Source organism: Chroicocephalus ridibundus, chromosome 2 (assembly GCF_963924245.1).
Source record: "Chroicocephalus ridibundus chromosome 2, bChrRid1.1, whole genome shotgun sequence".
Taxonomy (NCBI): Eukaryota; Metazoa; Chordata; class Aves; order Charadriiformes; family Laridae; genus Chroicocephalus; species Chroicocephalus ridibundus.
Window position 1 is genome coordinate 10,174,984 of NC_086285.1, and position 17,890 is coordinate 10,192,873.

Below are 17,890 nucleotides of genomic sequence, written 5' to 3' on the forward strand. Positions count from 1 at the left end.
GTTAAAAACACTCATTAAAAATTGAAAAACATGCAGAGTGAAAAGCAGTCTTCAAGTTACAATGCACACAGAGGGCAGAGCAGCCATTATTGTGCACTACGAACACTACCCACATTACAACGCAGACGCTGGAGCTAAAGGCGAGACCACCACACTAACCACAGGAAGGTGGGGACAGACGGAAGCGTGCAGCTTCGCTGTTGAGACAAAATCGGCAAGGTGAGCCCTGCGAGCGGCCGCTGGGGCCGGCCCGGGAGCGGGGCCCCGGCGGCCCCTCAGGCGAGGCGGGGCCCGAGCCGCCCTCCCTCACCGCGTCTTCCCGCTCGCCCGCCGCCGCCAGGCCGGGGAGCGGCGTTGCCTGGCAACGGGGCCCCGGCGGCGGGAGGCGCGGAGGCGGGGGCCCCCGCGGCGGAAGGCCCTCGGTCCGGGCGAGGGTCGTGAGGTAAAAATGGTAAAAAAGAGCAACAAGGCCGGGGGCAGGGCGCTGGTGCGAGGCCAGGGGCAGCGGTGCGGTGAGGTGGCTCGGCTGGCAGGCAGGGCCCGAGGCGCTCTTCCTGCCCGGGGACAGCACTGTGAGGGGCTGTGGCGGTGACAGCAGTGCCACTCTGGTCACTCAGAGGTGGAAGGCGGTCAAGTGTCCTGATTGGGGAAGCGCACGGTTGGCTGTGGTAGCAGGAGGAACAACTGTGCACTGAACAGAGCAGTATGGTCATAAGCGGTGGCTCCTGTTTGCCACAGCCAGTGTTACAGGGTGTCACCTTGCCCTCTGCAGGCTCCTCTCCCCTGCCGAGCCACACCGCGCCACAGGTTTCCCTGCTGAGGAGTGATAAGGATGGTGAGGTTGCAGCGGAGCAGCTTCATCCCCAAATGGGTTGCTAACCTCATCCTTGCGCTCTGTATCACAGGCTTCCTTGTCTACAATAAACTTATCTGGCAGAACAGGTCAATGGGGTTTATTGCAACGGCCATATTTTTTTCCTCAGTTCAGCTTGAAATTTGTGATTACCGCCATTCCATTCATTTTGAAGCTATTCTGTGTACGTTAAGGGCAGTCCACTGGGGGTGAGATGAGGCTGCCGGGCACGGTTGGTGGTTTATGGATCCAGAGTTAACTTCTGTGCCTGGAATACGTGTTAAACTGTCTCCAATGGTAGGCCTAGGAGAAAACGAGTGAAACTGTAGGTTTCTCATCTGCTATCGGAGAGGCTGTTTCTGCTGAGAAATATTCAAGTTCTTGTACATGTCTGTTTGTAGAGCCACATGACTCTTGTAAAATCAGCTAAAGATGTTGGAGCATCTTATGGAAATGGATGGAGCATCTTTGGAAATCAATGGAGCATCATGATTTTTACAAGGTACGATTTCACATCTTTTAAAATATGGCAGAACGGTGGGGCGAAATGGAGGAATAGATATATAAGCCCATTCCCCGCATAAAAATAATATATTCTTGTTTATATTCAGGGTTCTGGAAGGCAAGGTTAGCCTTTGGGATTGTTTTTAATTATATTGAAGTAAAAATGTGTTTGGGCATGCCAAACTTTTGTAGTCCATAATGAGTTTATTGCATATAATAATTATGGGCTTAGTAATTAAAACTTAAAAATTACTGCTATTTTATTTAATATAAATGATAAATCAAAGATTTCATTTTACTTTTTATAAGTTAAAACTAGGATGTGTCAGAAACATCAATCTTAAATTTTATATTATGGTAATTGTATGTTAGGCTTCAAGTATTGGAGATGCATGTGTATAAAAGACTTGACAAGTCAAAAACATTGGCTAAGAGCAGAATTTCTTTTAATTTAGTATAATATATATGTTTTAAAGTCATTTATAACAATAATTATTTACTTTTCTTTTTTCTTTTTAGGGCTGCTCCTCCAAACGAGAGACGATAGCAATTTCTGCAGTTGCTTTACAGGATCATATAATATGCTGTCATCAGCTCCAACATCTTTCACTAGCAGATCCTTTTAAGTCAAGGACAAGGAACATCAAGAACATTTACAAACCTGTGAGCAAAGAAATGGTCAGAGCAGTAGTAGATACTGGACTAAGAAAAAAGAGCACTCGCCACAAAAACACAGAAGATGCAGAAACGGAGTGTGTTCTTGATCCCAGTCCTCCACAGCTAACATTAGGTAAACCATTATATTCTGAATTGTAGATTTTTGTTTTTATGTAAAATAAACTAAAATGAAGAAGCTTTGTGTTCAATAAGATAATTTAATGCTAAACAGCATAAAATATTATTTTGGAATTTGTACAAATTCAGCAGTTTATGCCATCAGGTAAACAGTCATTTAAACAATAGAATTGCCATCAGTGACTTGAAAGTGTCTTTTCTTATCTAAAATGTATTAAAAATATTATTCTTGTGACAACAAAGGTAAAAATTCAGAAGCTAGTGCATCTTCATGAAGAATTCTTCATGACGAGGTGGGAAGTCTTTTACACTTTTTAAATGTGTTTTTTATATTGACTGTCATAGCTTTCTTTACCTTATATTCTCAAGCAAACACCATTGATTTAGATATTGTATTTATTTTGGGGAATGTTTTGATATTAAGATTTTTTTTAAGTCTATTTAAAATAGTTTGGTTTATTCCTTATTCAGTAAAGAGACATTTACTAGCACTGCGTTAAATGTATTCTTTGTTAATATATACCCACCTTTACTCAAAGTTAAAAAGGTTTGTTTTTACAATGGTCCTGAGGCTAAACCCGAGAAGAATTAACACCTGTAGTTAAATACCTTTTTCAAATTTAGAAGCAAACATGCAACAAGATAAAAGTCACAGATGTGAGGGCTTGGAATGATGCCTAGTGAGAAAACTCACTTTTAAATAGTATTATAATAATACAGTTTTACAGCAGCGACAGACAATATTGCTTAAAAAAACAAGGCCAGGGAGCATCTTATCAGACCAGGAGTCTAAATGTGCTTCCCGTCTATCAGTTTCGGTCTTGTATTTCCCTTTTCGAAATGTTTCTACAGTATTCTTGCCATGAACATCTTCTTGTCTCCATCCTTTTAGTTGTCTTGATTAGGCTTTTCTTAAAGGACCTTCCAGCTCAACAATTTGCAGTTTTAAGCATAATAAACTTTCATCATCATTAATAATTGTTTTATTTACTCTTCTTCATACAAATGCCCTTAGGCCTCTCTGAAGATCATGTTGCCTTTGCTATAGTAACTGTCACAGTAGTCCCGGCTCTAAAGAGAACCATGTAAATCAATGAGGCTCCGTACAAGCACAGGCATCTGCCTCTTGGAATCAGCTGAAGGTTAAGAGGGTAACTTAAGATAATACACAACAAGTGAGTGTAACAAGTGATAGGACAAAGGTAGTAAGACATGGTGATTATTACTATGTTTACATGGATATAGTTCTAAAGATAGGAGGGTTTTTTCTCTGGTTCATTTTGAAGAGGAGTTTGAAAGAAGAGAGAATAGTGGGGGGAAAAAAGAGCAGAGAGGTACTGGGGTTAGCGCAAATATAAATAATGAGTGATTATGGAAGCTGAAGGTTGTGGTGAAAAAATGCAGCCCAAGTGTGAGCATGTTCTCTGCAATTATAAGAAAGACAAAGTATTTTCTCTTTAAATCACAGCATTGACTGAAATGTCCCATATGAATGCTTGTGCAAGAGATTCAAAAGAATGTGCTGAAAGATTTTTTTAAATTGCAATTGTTTCTGGGTTTTGCTTATTAGTTTTTCACCTATAGTCTCACATTATTTTAAAATGCTTGTGTCGAGCTTTCTCTTCTTAATAAGAACTGTGGGGTTTAAAACTTACAGCTGTGAAACAAGTTTGAAAATGTAATTTAATGTAACTATTTCTCCTTGAGTTTGTGGGTAACTAAACAAAATCTCACAGGCCTCTATCATTAAATTTTTCTCAATAGAGACCTGAATACTAAAATCAAATAATAATAGTTTAGAGGTTAAGGTATGTAATTACTTCGCTACTGTTCATTTTAGGATAAATAACTCACTTGGTTGTAAATGGGTGTGTCAGTAAATGGGTTGGGCTTGTAAACGATGCATAAGGATGAAAGCTTGGATGTCTCGAGCTGTGATAAATGTAGGATTTAATTGCTTGTATTTATTCAAAGTGCTGTTTTGAGAATATCTTCATAGAGCCTTTTGCTTCAACCACGTGTCCTTGCATGTGTGTCCTGCTGCCAGTTTTCGTTCATCAGCTATGTTGTACAAAAGCTTTCCTTCTAAACACCTGTATAACCTGTCCCTCACAAATGTCCCATCTGGTTTATATTATTTAGAAGATAGGTTTTGCCGCCAATTTCTTCCTATTTGGCAGCTTTAATCATCCATTTGTGAAAGTTTTAAATAAGCATTTTCTTCTTACCCTGGGGGTATACAAAAGGCTTTCCACAAAGCCATCTTATTGTCTTCCTTAAAACAGTCTCTGACCACTGTGCTTGGAAGAAAATCAAGGGTAGGCATTTTTTGTTGTGATACTGCCTTTCATGCTGTGACTGGTTTGCTAGCTTGTTCGCTCCCTGGGTATCGAGATTTTCTCATCATAAAGACCATCGCTTGTGTATACTGGTCTATCAGAACGGGATCTTGTTTCCTTACTCAGTCACTGATGCTTTTGGGTACTACTGTCAGATGAAACTTGATATGTGTTTTTACGGAAACTTTTGTCATGTATTTTATAATTTGAGTCTTCTTTTGTAGCAGGAACACTGTTCTGTGCAAAATATGCTCTTCAAGAGTTGAATGGTCAAGAGGGAAAGCACTCCTGGATAGGAAAACTTCCTTGTCACTCAGCTACCAATTTCAGCAATTCATGCATAAGCTTTAAGCAAAATATATGTTCTAAACTAGTTTTTAGACTCTAAAAAGTTTGCAGGATCCTTCATATTTCTCTTAAACCTCAAATTATTTTTCACCACCAGGAGCACCAGATAAAAGCATTTTACTGCACCAAAATCAATAGACAATGCTATTTTATGTTAATACAGTGTGTATTTTACATTCTGAAATTATGATGCCGTAAATACATACATACGTGCTTTGCTGCTTGACATGGAGTGGTTTGAATTCTAGCCCGTAGCCTGCAGGCAGAGCTGTGAGCTCCGCACATGTGGAGGTGCCGTATTTGCATCTGGGTATGAGTTGTCCAGGAATTAAAACATCGTGCCTCTAACACAATTCATCTGTGACCACCGGTGTAATCTACAGCATTCATTGCTCCAAATTTTCTTTTGCTACATAGGTTTACATGCATTGCTTACCTTTGACTTGATACCTTTACAAGGGTAACAAAGTAAGAAGGTGGGGTGTATGTGAACCAAACCATATGTAGAGAAAGCACTTTCCATGTTGTTCCAAAAGCATAAACTGACCTAGCTTGAAATCTCAAAGCCATCTTGTTGTTCTAAGATACGGAATCAAATTGATTTATGTTTGAAGGATGTCATGACCTCACGAGGAAGTAGGTTAGGCAGGTAGTTCAACTAAAGGGAAGTATTTCTTATAATTCCTTTAGTACATCACAAAAGCTCTTTAAGATCAAAGACAGTATTGTGCAAATTTTAAATGACTAACGATATACATCTGTAGATGGATGAACTCAGGAGCGGAATTTTTGTCTCAAAAATGAACAAATCCTATCCTAGAATAATCAGATATTTGAGCAAGGGGATCACCAAAACCCCCTTCTTTCTTTGGTTTGTTAGGATTCCTTTTCTCTTCATAACTAACTAGTATAATGGGTTTGGACACACAGTCTGTCTGATGGGGGTTTTGAAAGCTTACACAGAACAAATAAGGGCTGCTTATTAATGTCCGGTTTATAAAAAGATTTTGGTCTGAATGAAAGAGTTGACCCTTTCCTTCCCATTTAGAACTAAAACTCATCTAGGTGTCATCAGCTTGCATTCCAACTATTGCATGTCCCTCCTTTCATTTTAGCAAATACCGTTGAGGCCTTGTCATGGACTCATGTTATTGGCTTATTACATATACCTTGGACATTCCTCCATTGGCTTTGGTCAGTCCATACAAGCTGCTTCCTCTGGTCTTCAAAGATGACAAAGATCCAGTCTTTGCTGTACCTATTAGCATCTTTTTTTACTACTGAGATACTGACACTGGACTTTATCTGCCATATGTGGGGACGAGGGTAAATATTGTATGTATTTTCGCTGATTCCTTTTTTGAGAAGACAGAGATTTCACATGGACATGCAGCAAGGCCATCACTGGTGTCTTGTGACCATCTCTTTGTTTCTTTATGCTTTTTATTTCTCTTGTATCTCTCTCAGTCTCAATACGCTTCAGCATTTCGCACCAGCAACAGTTTTTTATTATACCATTTTGTTTATTTTTATTTTTGAGAATACAAAAAAGTGATGTTGAAGAAACTTTCAGAAATTAATTCTAATGGAGATTGTGGTTGTACAAACAAAATTACGTTACTGTGTATTGTTGCATTGTGTAGTTAATATTCCCCATTGTAATGGCTGTGGAAAGGTATCAAAATAAATTCAAATTACTCAGCAAATAAAAGTTTACATTTAAAAATTTCCTGTATATTCTGTATATTAAAGAGGTTCTGACAATTACTAATAGCTAACTAATAGTAAGAAGTATGTTGCCTGCCAGTGGTTTGTCTGATGATAGATTTATATGAAGTATCTGTATAAAGTATTTTTAAATAAGTGCCTCATCGATTAATTTCACATGAAGAAAATGCATTATCTACATCTGCCAATAGGTATTATTAAGTGATTTGTTGTTGTTGTTGTCTACAGCTCAGAAATTAGGCCTAGTTGAGCCTCCTTCCTTGCCACTTACTGCTGAAGAATGGGGAAGAATAAAGCAGAGATCCATACAGCATGGAGACTCCATGCAGCCTTGTGCAATATGCAGGGAAGAATTTGCGCTTCAGCCTCAGGTACATGTATAACTGTATAATTGTGGGGACTACACAATCGTATGTAAAAATTTTTTTCCAGAGTTACGGCTAGGAAGAAAGGAAAGACATTATTCTACTTTAAGACAGCATTTAGCATTTAATAGCTGGACCCAGCTATCAGTAGTGAACTCTGAAAGTATTTTGGACGTGATGTGGTAGAGAAAGGTTGGTAACGTTTGTTCACTTCTGAAGTTAAAAGCAGGTATAGGCTATTTTTTGCTTCATTTAAACTCCTGTTAGATACAATCCTAGCCTTGATTCATCAGAATGGTAAATATTCACTAATTATAAAATTTAAGATATATTTTGTTTTCTCACAAGTTTTGTTACTTTGAAGTTTAGTTCAATAGTTATTTCTGTTTGGAAAATGGAAGTAGGTGTGCTCCTAATACCAGTCAGTTGCTTCCTTAGGTTATCAGAAGAAATGCGTACATTTTACCTTGATGGCTTTATTCAATGCATGTTTGTAGCATAAGCATAAATACATCATGCTTTATTAGATTCTGTCATCTTAAAAATGTTAAGCAAAAGGGACAAGGGACTGATTGAAAAGAGGGCTGCTTCAGAGAAGTGATGATGGTAATTACAAGAATTATCCCACCTGCTTGCAAGTTTCTTTCCACATTGCATTTTATGGGGTTTTTTTCTGCCTGTTCCCTTTTTAATTTTTCTTGAAGACTTTTTACAGCCAAGTTTGTAATGTGAATTGAGGTCTTTCAATAAACTTACGTACAGGGCTTTTGCTTCCTTTTACAGCAACATTAACTGAAGGTGTACAATTGTCCACAGACAGGTGGGATGGATCTGGCAAAAGACCATTCTGCCAATTTCTGGCTACCCTGAAAGTCTCAAGCTTGACAAGAGAGAGCAAAAGACAGCACTCATTAAGAAGGTTACTTTAGATTTGGCACAAAAAGGGAAATGCCTCTGGAATTCTTTTTGTCCTCGGTGTTTCGTTAGCTTTCCTCCCTCAAGGGAAAAAAGCCACTGTATCTGAAAGCTTTCCCTTCAGCTGGCTGCTAGCCATTAATCCTTTTGTGTTTGCCAGCTCAATAGTGCACACTACTTGTTCTGGTTTTCACTCCTTTCCCAGTTTTTCCTTCCTCTAAGAGCCAACTGCCTTTTTTGTCCAACTCTATATCTTTTGTCAGGGTGGAGATCGTCAGCATTTGGTGGGAATTTAGGTCAGATAAAGGTGAAGTTTTCTTGTAGCCTGTGAACATGCTTTCTCTTTTCTTTTTTGGTTGGTTTTTTTTTTTTTGTATGTGTGAAATGCTGCATTTGATGTATATCACTTCTTGAAATTTAACATCTCTGTGGGGAAAAGGGACAAAAGTGAATCAGCTTTCATTTTAAGTACTTGTCTTATAATCTTTTCCTCCAGTCAATAGCAGTTGGCATTTCTCGCTTTCTGCCATTCCATGTGTTTTTAATTCAAAATTCACATTCATTTAAGATGTAATATATTAAGTAATTTCTATAGAAGACTAGTTTTATTTTCACCAGAAAAACCGCAGTAGTAACAAAAAGAAAATAATGACCTTTCAGGCAGTCAGAATTTTTCTTGTCAGCATTTTTTACTTTTCAGCTTTTAGAACGGTTTGAAGTCAGGTTGGTTTTGTTGGTTTTTCCCTTTGAAAAACAGGTGCTGCTTTCATGTTCCCATGTATTCCATAAAGTGAGTACATTTTTATATAACTATTCAAGCACGTAATACATGAGTATTTTAATTAAACTACTTAAGTGAGTAGCTTAATGAATTAAGTGTAATCATCTTGAAAAGTAATTTTGATTCCAGATTTTTATGGTAAGAAATATAATTTAAGACTATTTTATGATGAGGCACTTTATTGCATTTTATTACCTTTATTAAAACCAAAACCGTAGTTTGTTACTGAGCTATACATTTGTATACTAAGCGGGAATAGTTTAATTCATGACATTTCATGCAACTATATGGAGATCTACAAAATTCTCTTAACATTTTAATTATAAAATGTGCATCTTTTATAGTGTTCATGGATTGATGAATAAACTGTTTTTACATTCTGTAATCTATCCTGTTTTATCTGTTCCAATGATATGAAATATATTGTAAGTGATTGCAGTTATTTTTTCAGGCATGTCTGAAAGCCTTTGAAAAATTTACAGGTAAAAAATCTTGTCTGATGTGTAGAAAGGAGCAGTATCACACCAGAGTAATACATGATGGGGCACGCTTGTTTAAAATAAAGTGTGCTACTAGGTAAGCCTTACTCCTTCTACAGGTGTTGTCACTGGACAATATTTATTTCTAAGTAATGTTCTAAATGTGGTAAAACTTTAATATAATAAGAAACTAGACAGAACGAATGCACTACAAAAGTCAATGTTTAAAAAATGCATAAAATGATTGTTTCATATAAATAGTAAAATTATATAAATTTGAGTTTCCTCTTCTTGAGCAAAATTGTGTCTTACAGAATTCAAGCTTCCTGGAGGGGATATATTGTTAGGAAATGGTATAAAAACTTGAGAAGAACAGTGCCTCCTAAAGATAGCAAGTTAAGAAAGCAATTCTTTGAAGAAAAGGTATGTTCATTTGCTTCTTTGGTCTGATTCGGCTCCCTTAAATCAAAACTCCTAAATATCAGCTCTCTACTTTTTCATTTAGTCCTTCTTATTCATATCAAACAGGCAGCACTGGAGGCATAGGCCAACAATAGTGGGCTTTTTGTGAGGCTCTGTATTTCCCATCTCTTTTTGATAAATCACAGTAATCTGTTTTCCTATAGAATTATACGAAGAGGGTAGAGTAAGGGGAGAAACAAATAAATCCATAAACAATCATAATTTCTTTTCACTGTCATTATTCCCTCACTGGATGCTGAACTGGATGGTTCCATGCCATAACTTTGCCCTTCTCTAACTTCTGCTCAGATGCAAATCAGACTGTAGTAAATTAGGGTCCTGACCCAATACAAACGAGGCCAAATCAGGTGCAATGACCCTGCCAGCCTTTAAGCACTCAGCTGCTGCAGAGTCCCTGTGCAATCCTCAAATTCTCCTTTGCCGACTTCCAGTTTTCCCGTGGTTTAGTAACGCCTAGCCCAGCTCAGCTTTTCAGTAACAAAAACTGCTCTGACACATCGTTGGCAATTACCAAACCGTCCCTCATGGAGCGGGAGATGCCATCTCCCAGTCCAGATTACCAAACAGCCTGGTTAACAGAGATTAACGAAGCCACACAGGACAGCCATTTAAATGTAGCTAATGCGTGCAACTAGGAAGATACTCTGACCCCAAGTTGCAAGCTAAATCAGTGCTAGGTTTAAAACAATACTTAAATCAGTTGTTTGGTTTTTGTGGTTTTTTGTGTTTGTTTTTTTTTTTTAAATCACTGCTTTAGTTAAAACAGAAGAGTTCTTGACAGAAAAAGGCTTGTTATTGTCTGTCATTATTTCTCATGCTTACTTGGTTGTATCCTGTTGGAGAAGAGCTTTGGAGGCAAAGACCCCCTCTTGCTGTATTATGCCTTTATGTATGATAGTAAGATCAGTACCCTAGTGGGATCTGTCAGGCTGTTGCAACAAAACTGGTACCAGTGTTCTGCTTGTGTGGTAACAGTGGCAGGCGGGAGAGGGGAAACACTGTTCCCAGCCTTAACACTGAGACAGCTTTGCTGGTTGCTATGCTACCTTTGCAATCAATGCAAAGTCCTTCCCTGTAACAGAGAAAATGAATATGGAGGTAACTGAAGAAGGCTAATGTTACACTCGAAAGTGCTCAAACACTTAAGTTTGGAAGAAGTGAATCCTTCAGTGGACTGTGACTGTCCTCGAGTAGCACGATGAGAACAGACAACAGAAACACTTAGAGTTTTCTGCATGGAAGACTGGGGAAACAGTTGGGTGCTTATTTCCCAATAAGGTTGTCGATTTTCCGTGGGCTTATAGCCATGCTTAGCTATAAACAGGGTCTCAGTAAAGGGAAGTTGAGGAAGGCCTCTAAATACACTGGAAGTTGCAGCTGAGTGTCATTTGTTAAAGTTTCTCTCACTGGACTTCAGATGGCTCCAGTACAGCAGTCTACCAAGCTACCTACAATGCTAAGTGAGCTTTTAGGGCCCTATCTTAGATACCTGTTTTACAGAGAAACAGCCTGATAGACTGCCCACACCTCATCACATGATTATAAGCCATGGGAAGGTCTTCATTTAGCATAGTTTCCATATATAGTCCACAGCATTAGGAAATCATTCTCATATGTAACGCTTCAGGATTTTGCAGGGAACAAAATGGGCTCTAATTTTTCACATTCTATTAAGAACAAATTTATAAAGTCTTCTCATATGGATCAGCCAGGTTTAAATGAATTCAGTACCAATTGTGATTAAAGGATATATACTTATTTTTCTTACTGGCTTTCAAGTGGGAATTACAGATGAGTTTTCCTGCTGTTTGCTCTTATACTTTTAAGTGTTGGTTAACGAAAACACTGAAGAAATTTTTCACAAGGAGCTATCCATTTCCAGATGCTAAAAAGCTTTTCTAAAATAAATTTTGCCTCTCAGGCTTGTGCTGTGCTTTCAAAATGTCACTCCCTACACATTAGCATAATCAAATGGCATCACAATTGGGAGGGGAAAAAAAAAAAAGAAAAAGTAATTTTTAATAACCCTACCTCCACTGGAAGGATCATAAACCTTAAACATCAAGTTGCATATGCTTAAATAAATATCACAAAATAAAAAATAACATCTGAAATATTAGTATTAGGAAGGACACATATTACTTGTTTCAGGGTGCTACAGTAGCCCTTATTACACCTATCATTAAAATTTTTAATAATATAGATCAAAGGGGATAAGGCAGGTCACGGACAGCAAAGTAGACTACTTTTTAGCACTACTATACACAGAAAGCAGAGTGTTGCTTCAGCATGTTAGGTAGTGAATTTCTTTGATCTTACCTATAAATGTCACTTCTGTATGTCATTTAATTGTGGTATAGTCTTTTATTGGTGCAATTAAATCTTTTCAAATGCATTACATTATCTCCAGCTTTGCTAAAAATCTTGCCATTGTTTGGGAAGCAAGGTAAGTCATTGTGAAATGATGTAGTTGACTTTAGTTTCTTCCTTCCGCCTCCGCGTGATTTCTCCCAAAGATTTTAATTTAAATCTCACCAAACAGTATAATGGTCCTGGAATTTGTTTAGTCCTTTGACTTCCTTTATCACATGGAGATGGTAAACATTCTGTTGCTAACTTGAAGTGGCTCCAAGCAGCAAAACCAGGAGGATATTAAACCAGTAAAAGCTTATCAACTGATTCATTGATATGCTGTAAATTCCAGCCTTTTCATTTTACTCTTGAGGGTTGCCATAAGTCAACACATTAGTAAGCAATTTGCTGACATTGGATCACTTAAAAAGGCTTCCCTGTGGACAAAGTTCACCTTGGTGCTTTGTTTCATCATTTTATTTTATCATAGTCTTGTGCTGCTGTACAGATGAGTGATGTAGTTTTGCATACCAATAGAGAATTTCAAATAGTCAGTCTGTGCCATTCTATTCAAGTTTTAAGAACTCACAGACATAAAATGTAGAGGTTTGGTGTTTTCAGAAATAAATTCAATTAATCAGTTCCAGTTGTTCTAAGGGGAAAAAAGGTTATTCATAAAGGTTATGCATTAAAACACAGCAGAATTTAAATTTAAATTGTAGAACATGTATAACTAACGAATTATACAAAATGCTTATTTCCTTTCTGTTCACATTTATAGTTCAAACTTATTTGCCAGTTAGCAAAAATTTGGGGTTAAATTTCAGTTACACTTGTTTTTTCTTCCCAACCTTAGCCATTATTTGCTGATTGATGGATATGGGTTGGGTCAGGTCATACTGCAGAAAATACGGGAGTAGCTCAAAGCAGATAGTATCTTAGCAGCAGGGGAACTTAACAGATTCTCTTGTCAGGCAGGAGAAGAGTTTTCCTCTCTTACAGTTTCTGCTCAAGAAGGCTCGTGAGAGGACTTTTAGGATCACTTAGTGAAATGGGGAAGAGAAGCACAAGTGCAAGCTCAGGGAGGAAGCAGAGACAGGGCTTCTCCCTGCCAAGGGAGAAAGGAACAAGCAGCGCAGGCAGAGAGAGAAGGGGGGCACTGCTGGCTCAGTGCAGCCCCAGCCCCTCTCAGCCCCCTGCTTTCAGCTCCGTGGGCTGGTTAGCTTTCGCAGCAGTCACAAGGACAGGCCGAGTCCTGGAACTGGCCACATGCTGGCTGTGTTGCTCTCACATTCACAGACACTGGATAATGGCAGAGTTAAAACATAGTTGCGTCTCCTCAAATTTTGGGTCCCGAGAGCCTATTAGAAAGCATCGTCATGGCTGCTCTGGCTTTCTGTTACATCCCCCATTCTTATGGAAACAGTTCAGGTCTGTTCAAGTTTGATCCCAATATAAATGAAGACCGAGCATAAATCAGGACCAAAAGTTTTCTCAAATGGATCAACCTTTACTTGATGTTGAACAGAAACTGTGAATTTGATAAGGTTTAGGTGTAATCCTACCCTATTCTTCCTGAAGCCAATTTTAAAATGAAATCACTAAGAGCAGTTAAAATTGCAATGTGGAATAGCATTTCTAGAACATTGGAAACAACAGTTCAGATAAAACTTACTTGCTTAATTAAATACATAATCACATTAAAATATTAAAGACATAACCTGATTAAAGTGTAGTGCATTAGTATTTCACGTCTCATTCAGGAAGCCCACAGTGTCATGGTTTGGGATTGTCTGGAGACCACAAAGTGTAAATATTGAAGGAGGCCTGCGGTGGGATTCTTGTTTGTCTGTTTTCTGTTTTACACATACCACTGAAGGTCAGTGTGCACCTTTGCGTGGCACAGAATCGGGTTTTCTTTCTTTTCAGTGAAGAGTCATGAGGGCAGCACAAGATTACCCATCTGCTTGTTGCTGGACATGGAATTCTCTCACAGAGTACAGAAGGGGCTGCTGCTTTTCCCAGCACGTTGTGGTTTAAATACACACGCTATACAACGTGTTTTGTGGGATTATTTTTTTCCTTTTTTTAAGTTACATGATATTGATACATCAGCATTAACTAACAAGGTAACTAAATCTGATTTGTGCTGACAGATGGATACATCCTTTCAATATACTGTTGTGTTAAGGATCATTTGGAAATACATTAAGTCATAATTTGTCTCAATTAGCAGTGAATCAGACCATAAAATAAAAAGAAATACACAGGATAGAATCTAATGTCAAGAAGCAAACAGCTTGCCCTACTTGATGGTTTTCACCATTTCCCTTAACTAGACGCTTCTAATGTTTCTCTCTAAAGTCTTTATTGAGAAACGTCATAGGTTCCACTGGAAGCCACTTTCATATGTGCATATTATGTGGACTTTTTTTTTTTAAATTAACTGATGATTTTTTTCATAGTTTTAGAAAGCAACTTAGGAAATTCAAAGTTTAGTGAAATCTTAGAACGTTAAGTGAGCTTTTCAGATAGTGTTTGGGGGGGTTTTGGGCTCTTGATTCCTTTGGGTCTGGAAGAGTTCACTTTGAATATTCTGATATATGCTATGAGGGGTCACTTCAGCAGTTGTAAGGGAACACGTCCCAGTAGAGAAAATCTACCAAAAAAAAAAATGTTAAATGAAACAACAGGGAAGTGTTGAGGTACCATAAGGCTGTCTGACCTTGACAACAACCCTTCTGCCACCTCACCTCCCACTTCCCATCCCATCCTCCCTCTTTTCCTATCAAGTTCTCACTCCCAGGAAATGCATGGAGAGGAAGGCTCACGCTACATGGTTGAAATGGTCCTGAAGACTGCTGAAGGCATTTACAAGCAGAGTCACAAAAGTCAAGTCTAAGACTTGTGTGGCTCCTGAAGGAACTTTCAGATATCGTGGTAGCAATGAGAGAAAGTGGCCACAGTGAGCGGCGACAGCACTCAAGGAGATGATTAAGTTCAAGAATAGCATTCACTGCTTTTAGGTATTTATTTTGCTGAGCACTGACAGGAACATCTTCAGACACAATGAACAGAATGCTTATGCCTACGTGCAATACGCAGAAACATATTTAAGTCTATGCCAAGGACAAGACCTAAGACCACGCTCCTCTCATTGCTTATCATGTCTTTAATTAACCCCACAGCGGATGCTCTGTTTTCCCATCAAGTAACCAACGCTCAGCTGAGTTCTACGCTTCAGTCTCTAACACTCTGTGCTGCACCCATACGGGTTGAGAACAGCACCTCTGTCTTGGGAAAGTTCAGTGATGAAAGTCCTGTGTTTTCTCTGGAAAATAGTGGTCCATCTGGGACCTGATGCTTTTAACTCTAAGTCAGGTCTGGACACCAGCTGAAACTGGAACAAGATTCCATAGACCATGCAACTTGTCCAGTTGCTCACCATTCATCCACACATGGACTACCTGTAAATAACTCCAAATCTAACAGCCATCGATGTTCTTTTCAGGTTCAGCAGATCAGCAATCGCCTGTTGAGTTCTTAAGACATCAACCTAGATGAATTTTTTTCTGAGATAGATTCTTCTATAGCCGCAAGTCGAAATGTGTTCCAGCAGTCGGAAGGAAAACAAATATTAATAAGTGAAACTGACTGGGAGAAGATCCAGATGCAGGTTAGTTGGCACTTTTTTTTTTTTAAGTATTTTTGCATTTATAAGCTCTTTTATGCTCTTTGGAGGGATGGCAGTCTTTTCAGCACAATTGAGCATTTCCTGTTTTCTGACGTTTTCGTCTATCTCTTCTAAATCAAAAATATTAAAAACTTTTTACAGTTCAGGGACTTACCTCAGCAGCAGCTCTCTGCTACTCAGTCAAAGAGCCCAAAGACGCTGTAGACAAAACTGAGAATCAGAGTGTTAATTGTTTCTCAAAACACATTACAGTCATAAAATTTGAAGATGTGAATTAGCATATTGCTGCTATACTTACCTTCCATTGTTTCACTACAAGTTTGTTTGTTTTTACTCAGGCATTTCGGCAAGAGATATTTGACTGTCCAATCTGTATCATGCCACTCAGTCCTACGGTTCATCCTGCCCATCTCTCTTCTGGTAACAGCGATCAGTTTTCACGACAGGTTGTTCTGCTTTCTTGTTCACATTTGTTTCATCATCCTTGTCTTCAAGCATTTGAAGAGTTTTCCTTGGGAGAGCGACATGTTTGTCCTTTATGTCGCTCATATTATCAAAAGAAAATCCTCAAATGTTGATGCCTACAGCTCATAATGAACTACCTCCTAGATGGTAGCTGACAACACCTGTAGTTCTTCAGAGACTTTTCAAGCTGTATCTTCCAAGAATAAATGATTTTGTATGGACAATGGTACTCGCCTTGTATTTAGAGAAATAAGAGTTAGAAGGGTGCTGTTGCTTCATCTTTATATTCAGTTTCATCTTTGGTTTTCCAGCATTTTTATTCTTCCTCCCTCGGTCACTCCCACCTTCCTCCATTTGCATTTCCCTTTCCCAGAGATGAGCCGCAGTTGTTCCAGGCCTTCTGCTCATTCAGCAATACCCCACTGGTATCTCTCACCCAGTTTTTACACCCCATTTGTTGCAACACATGTTCCCCTCACAAGGACTGCCATGGCTGCAACTGGTTGTTGTAGCAAGAAACACTTTTTTTTTTTTTTTTTTCCTTCAGCCACGTTTACTAACTCGAACCCTGGCTGCTGCTTCTGCTTGAACAACTCAGACCAACTCCAGAGTGCTGTAGGTAGATAAAAGTAGCCCTCAAAGATGCAGGATTGTTTTAGAACTTCAGAGAACCATGCAACCAGTAAGTACTGGACACTTCAAGAGAAATAAAAACACAATTATGACTTTTCAGCTCTGCAGTGCTGGAACTAAATCAGGTCACCACAGATCACACATAAGAAAAGTAGGAGCACATAAAAACAGAAGTCAGAAGCTAAAGCAAAATGAAGTAGCAACGTACCAAGGTAACACGAAAATTCATTTTGCATAAAAAGGCAATATCTGATTAACTACGCAAATGATAGAGAACTTACAAATAATACGACAGGATCAAATTATGTCACACATCAAGTGAGGTGGTCACCACAGTACCGGCTGTGTGGCTTTGCAGTCTTCAGCTGAAGTGGGAAAGGCTGTCCTACGGAACCATTAGAGAAAAAGTCTTTTACAGATCAGTTGCCAATCGACTCTGCTTTTTGGCAGCCAGAAGGCTGTCTGCTGGGCTCTCTCTAGGAACTTGTGGAGATTTCAGCTTGCTCTAGGAACTTGTGGAGATTTCAGCTTGCTCTAGGAACTTGTGGAGATTTCAGCTTGCTCTAGGAACTTGTGGAGATTTCAGCTTGCTCTAGGAACTTGTGGAGATTTCAGCTTGCTCTAGGAACTTGTGGAGATTTCAGCTTGCTCTAGGAACTTGTGGAGAACATGTCACACTCCAAAGGGCCAGGAACTGATAAACCTGTCTTGAAACTGGGCAGGAGGGAAGAAATCCCATGGAGCTGCAGACATTAGTTTCACTTCATTTACCAGAAAATAAAAAAAAACCAAACCTGGTACAAACTACTTAAAAAGAACTAGTATTTGACATGGGATATGCCAAGAAGAGAATCACATCAAGCCAAGTGAGTTCCAGCTCAAGCTGTAAAGCTCAAGCTGGAGGTTTCTGTGTCCAGTTCTGAGCCCTGCATTTCTAGAAACAGGAGGGTCCCCACAGGCAGCAGAGGGTGACGCGAGGCCTGTGTGCAACAGCAGAGGGAATCGGGGGTCACTTCTAACACAGGAGCTGAAGGGAAATGTAACCTCTCAGGTGTGGGAAGAGCTGATGCGAGCAGAAAGGCTTGTCTCACTACAGACGCTTGAGAACAAAATTAAAGCTTGAAGTGTGGCAAGGGCCGCTCACATTTGACATTTA

The 17,890-nt window shown here is 39.0% G+C and overlaps 1 protein-coding gene across 1 annotated transcript; it reads left to right on the top strand.

Annotated features, from left to right (window-relative positions):
- The first annotated feature begins 389 nt into the window (after window positions 1–389).
- RNF32 (ring finger protein 32) lies at window positions 390–16,357 on the top strand. Its single transcript, XM_063323858.1, is given in 9 exon segments — window positions 390–442; window positions 1,255–1,355; window positions 1,877–2,147; window positions 6,796–6,938; window positions 8,605–8,637; window positions 9,080–9,204; window positions 9,422–9,530; window positions 15,454–15,618; window positions 15,975–16,357. Coding segments are annotated over 8 exon segments (1,131 nt in total). The 5' UTR covers window positions 390–442; window positions 1,255–1,310; the 3' UTR covers window positions 16,215–16,357.
- The last annotated feature ends 1,533 nt before the right edge of the window (window positions 16,358–17,890 follow it).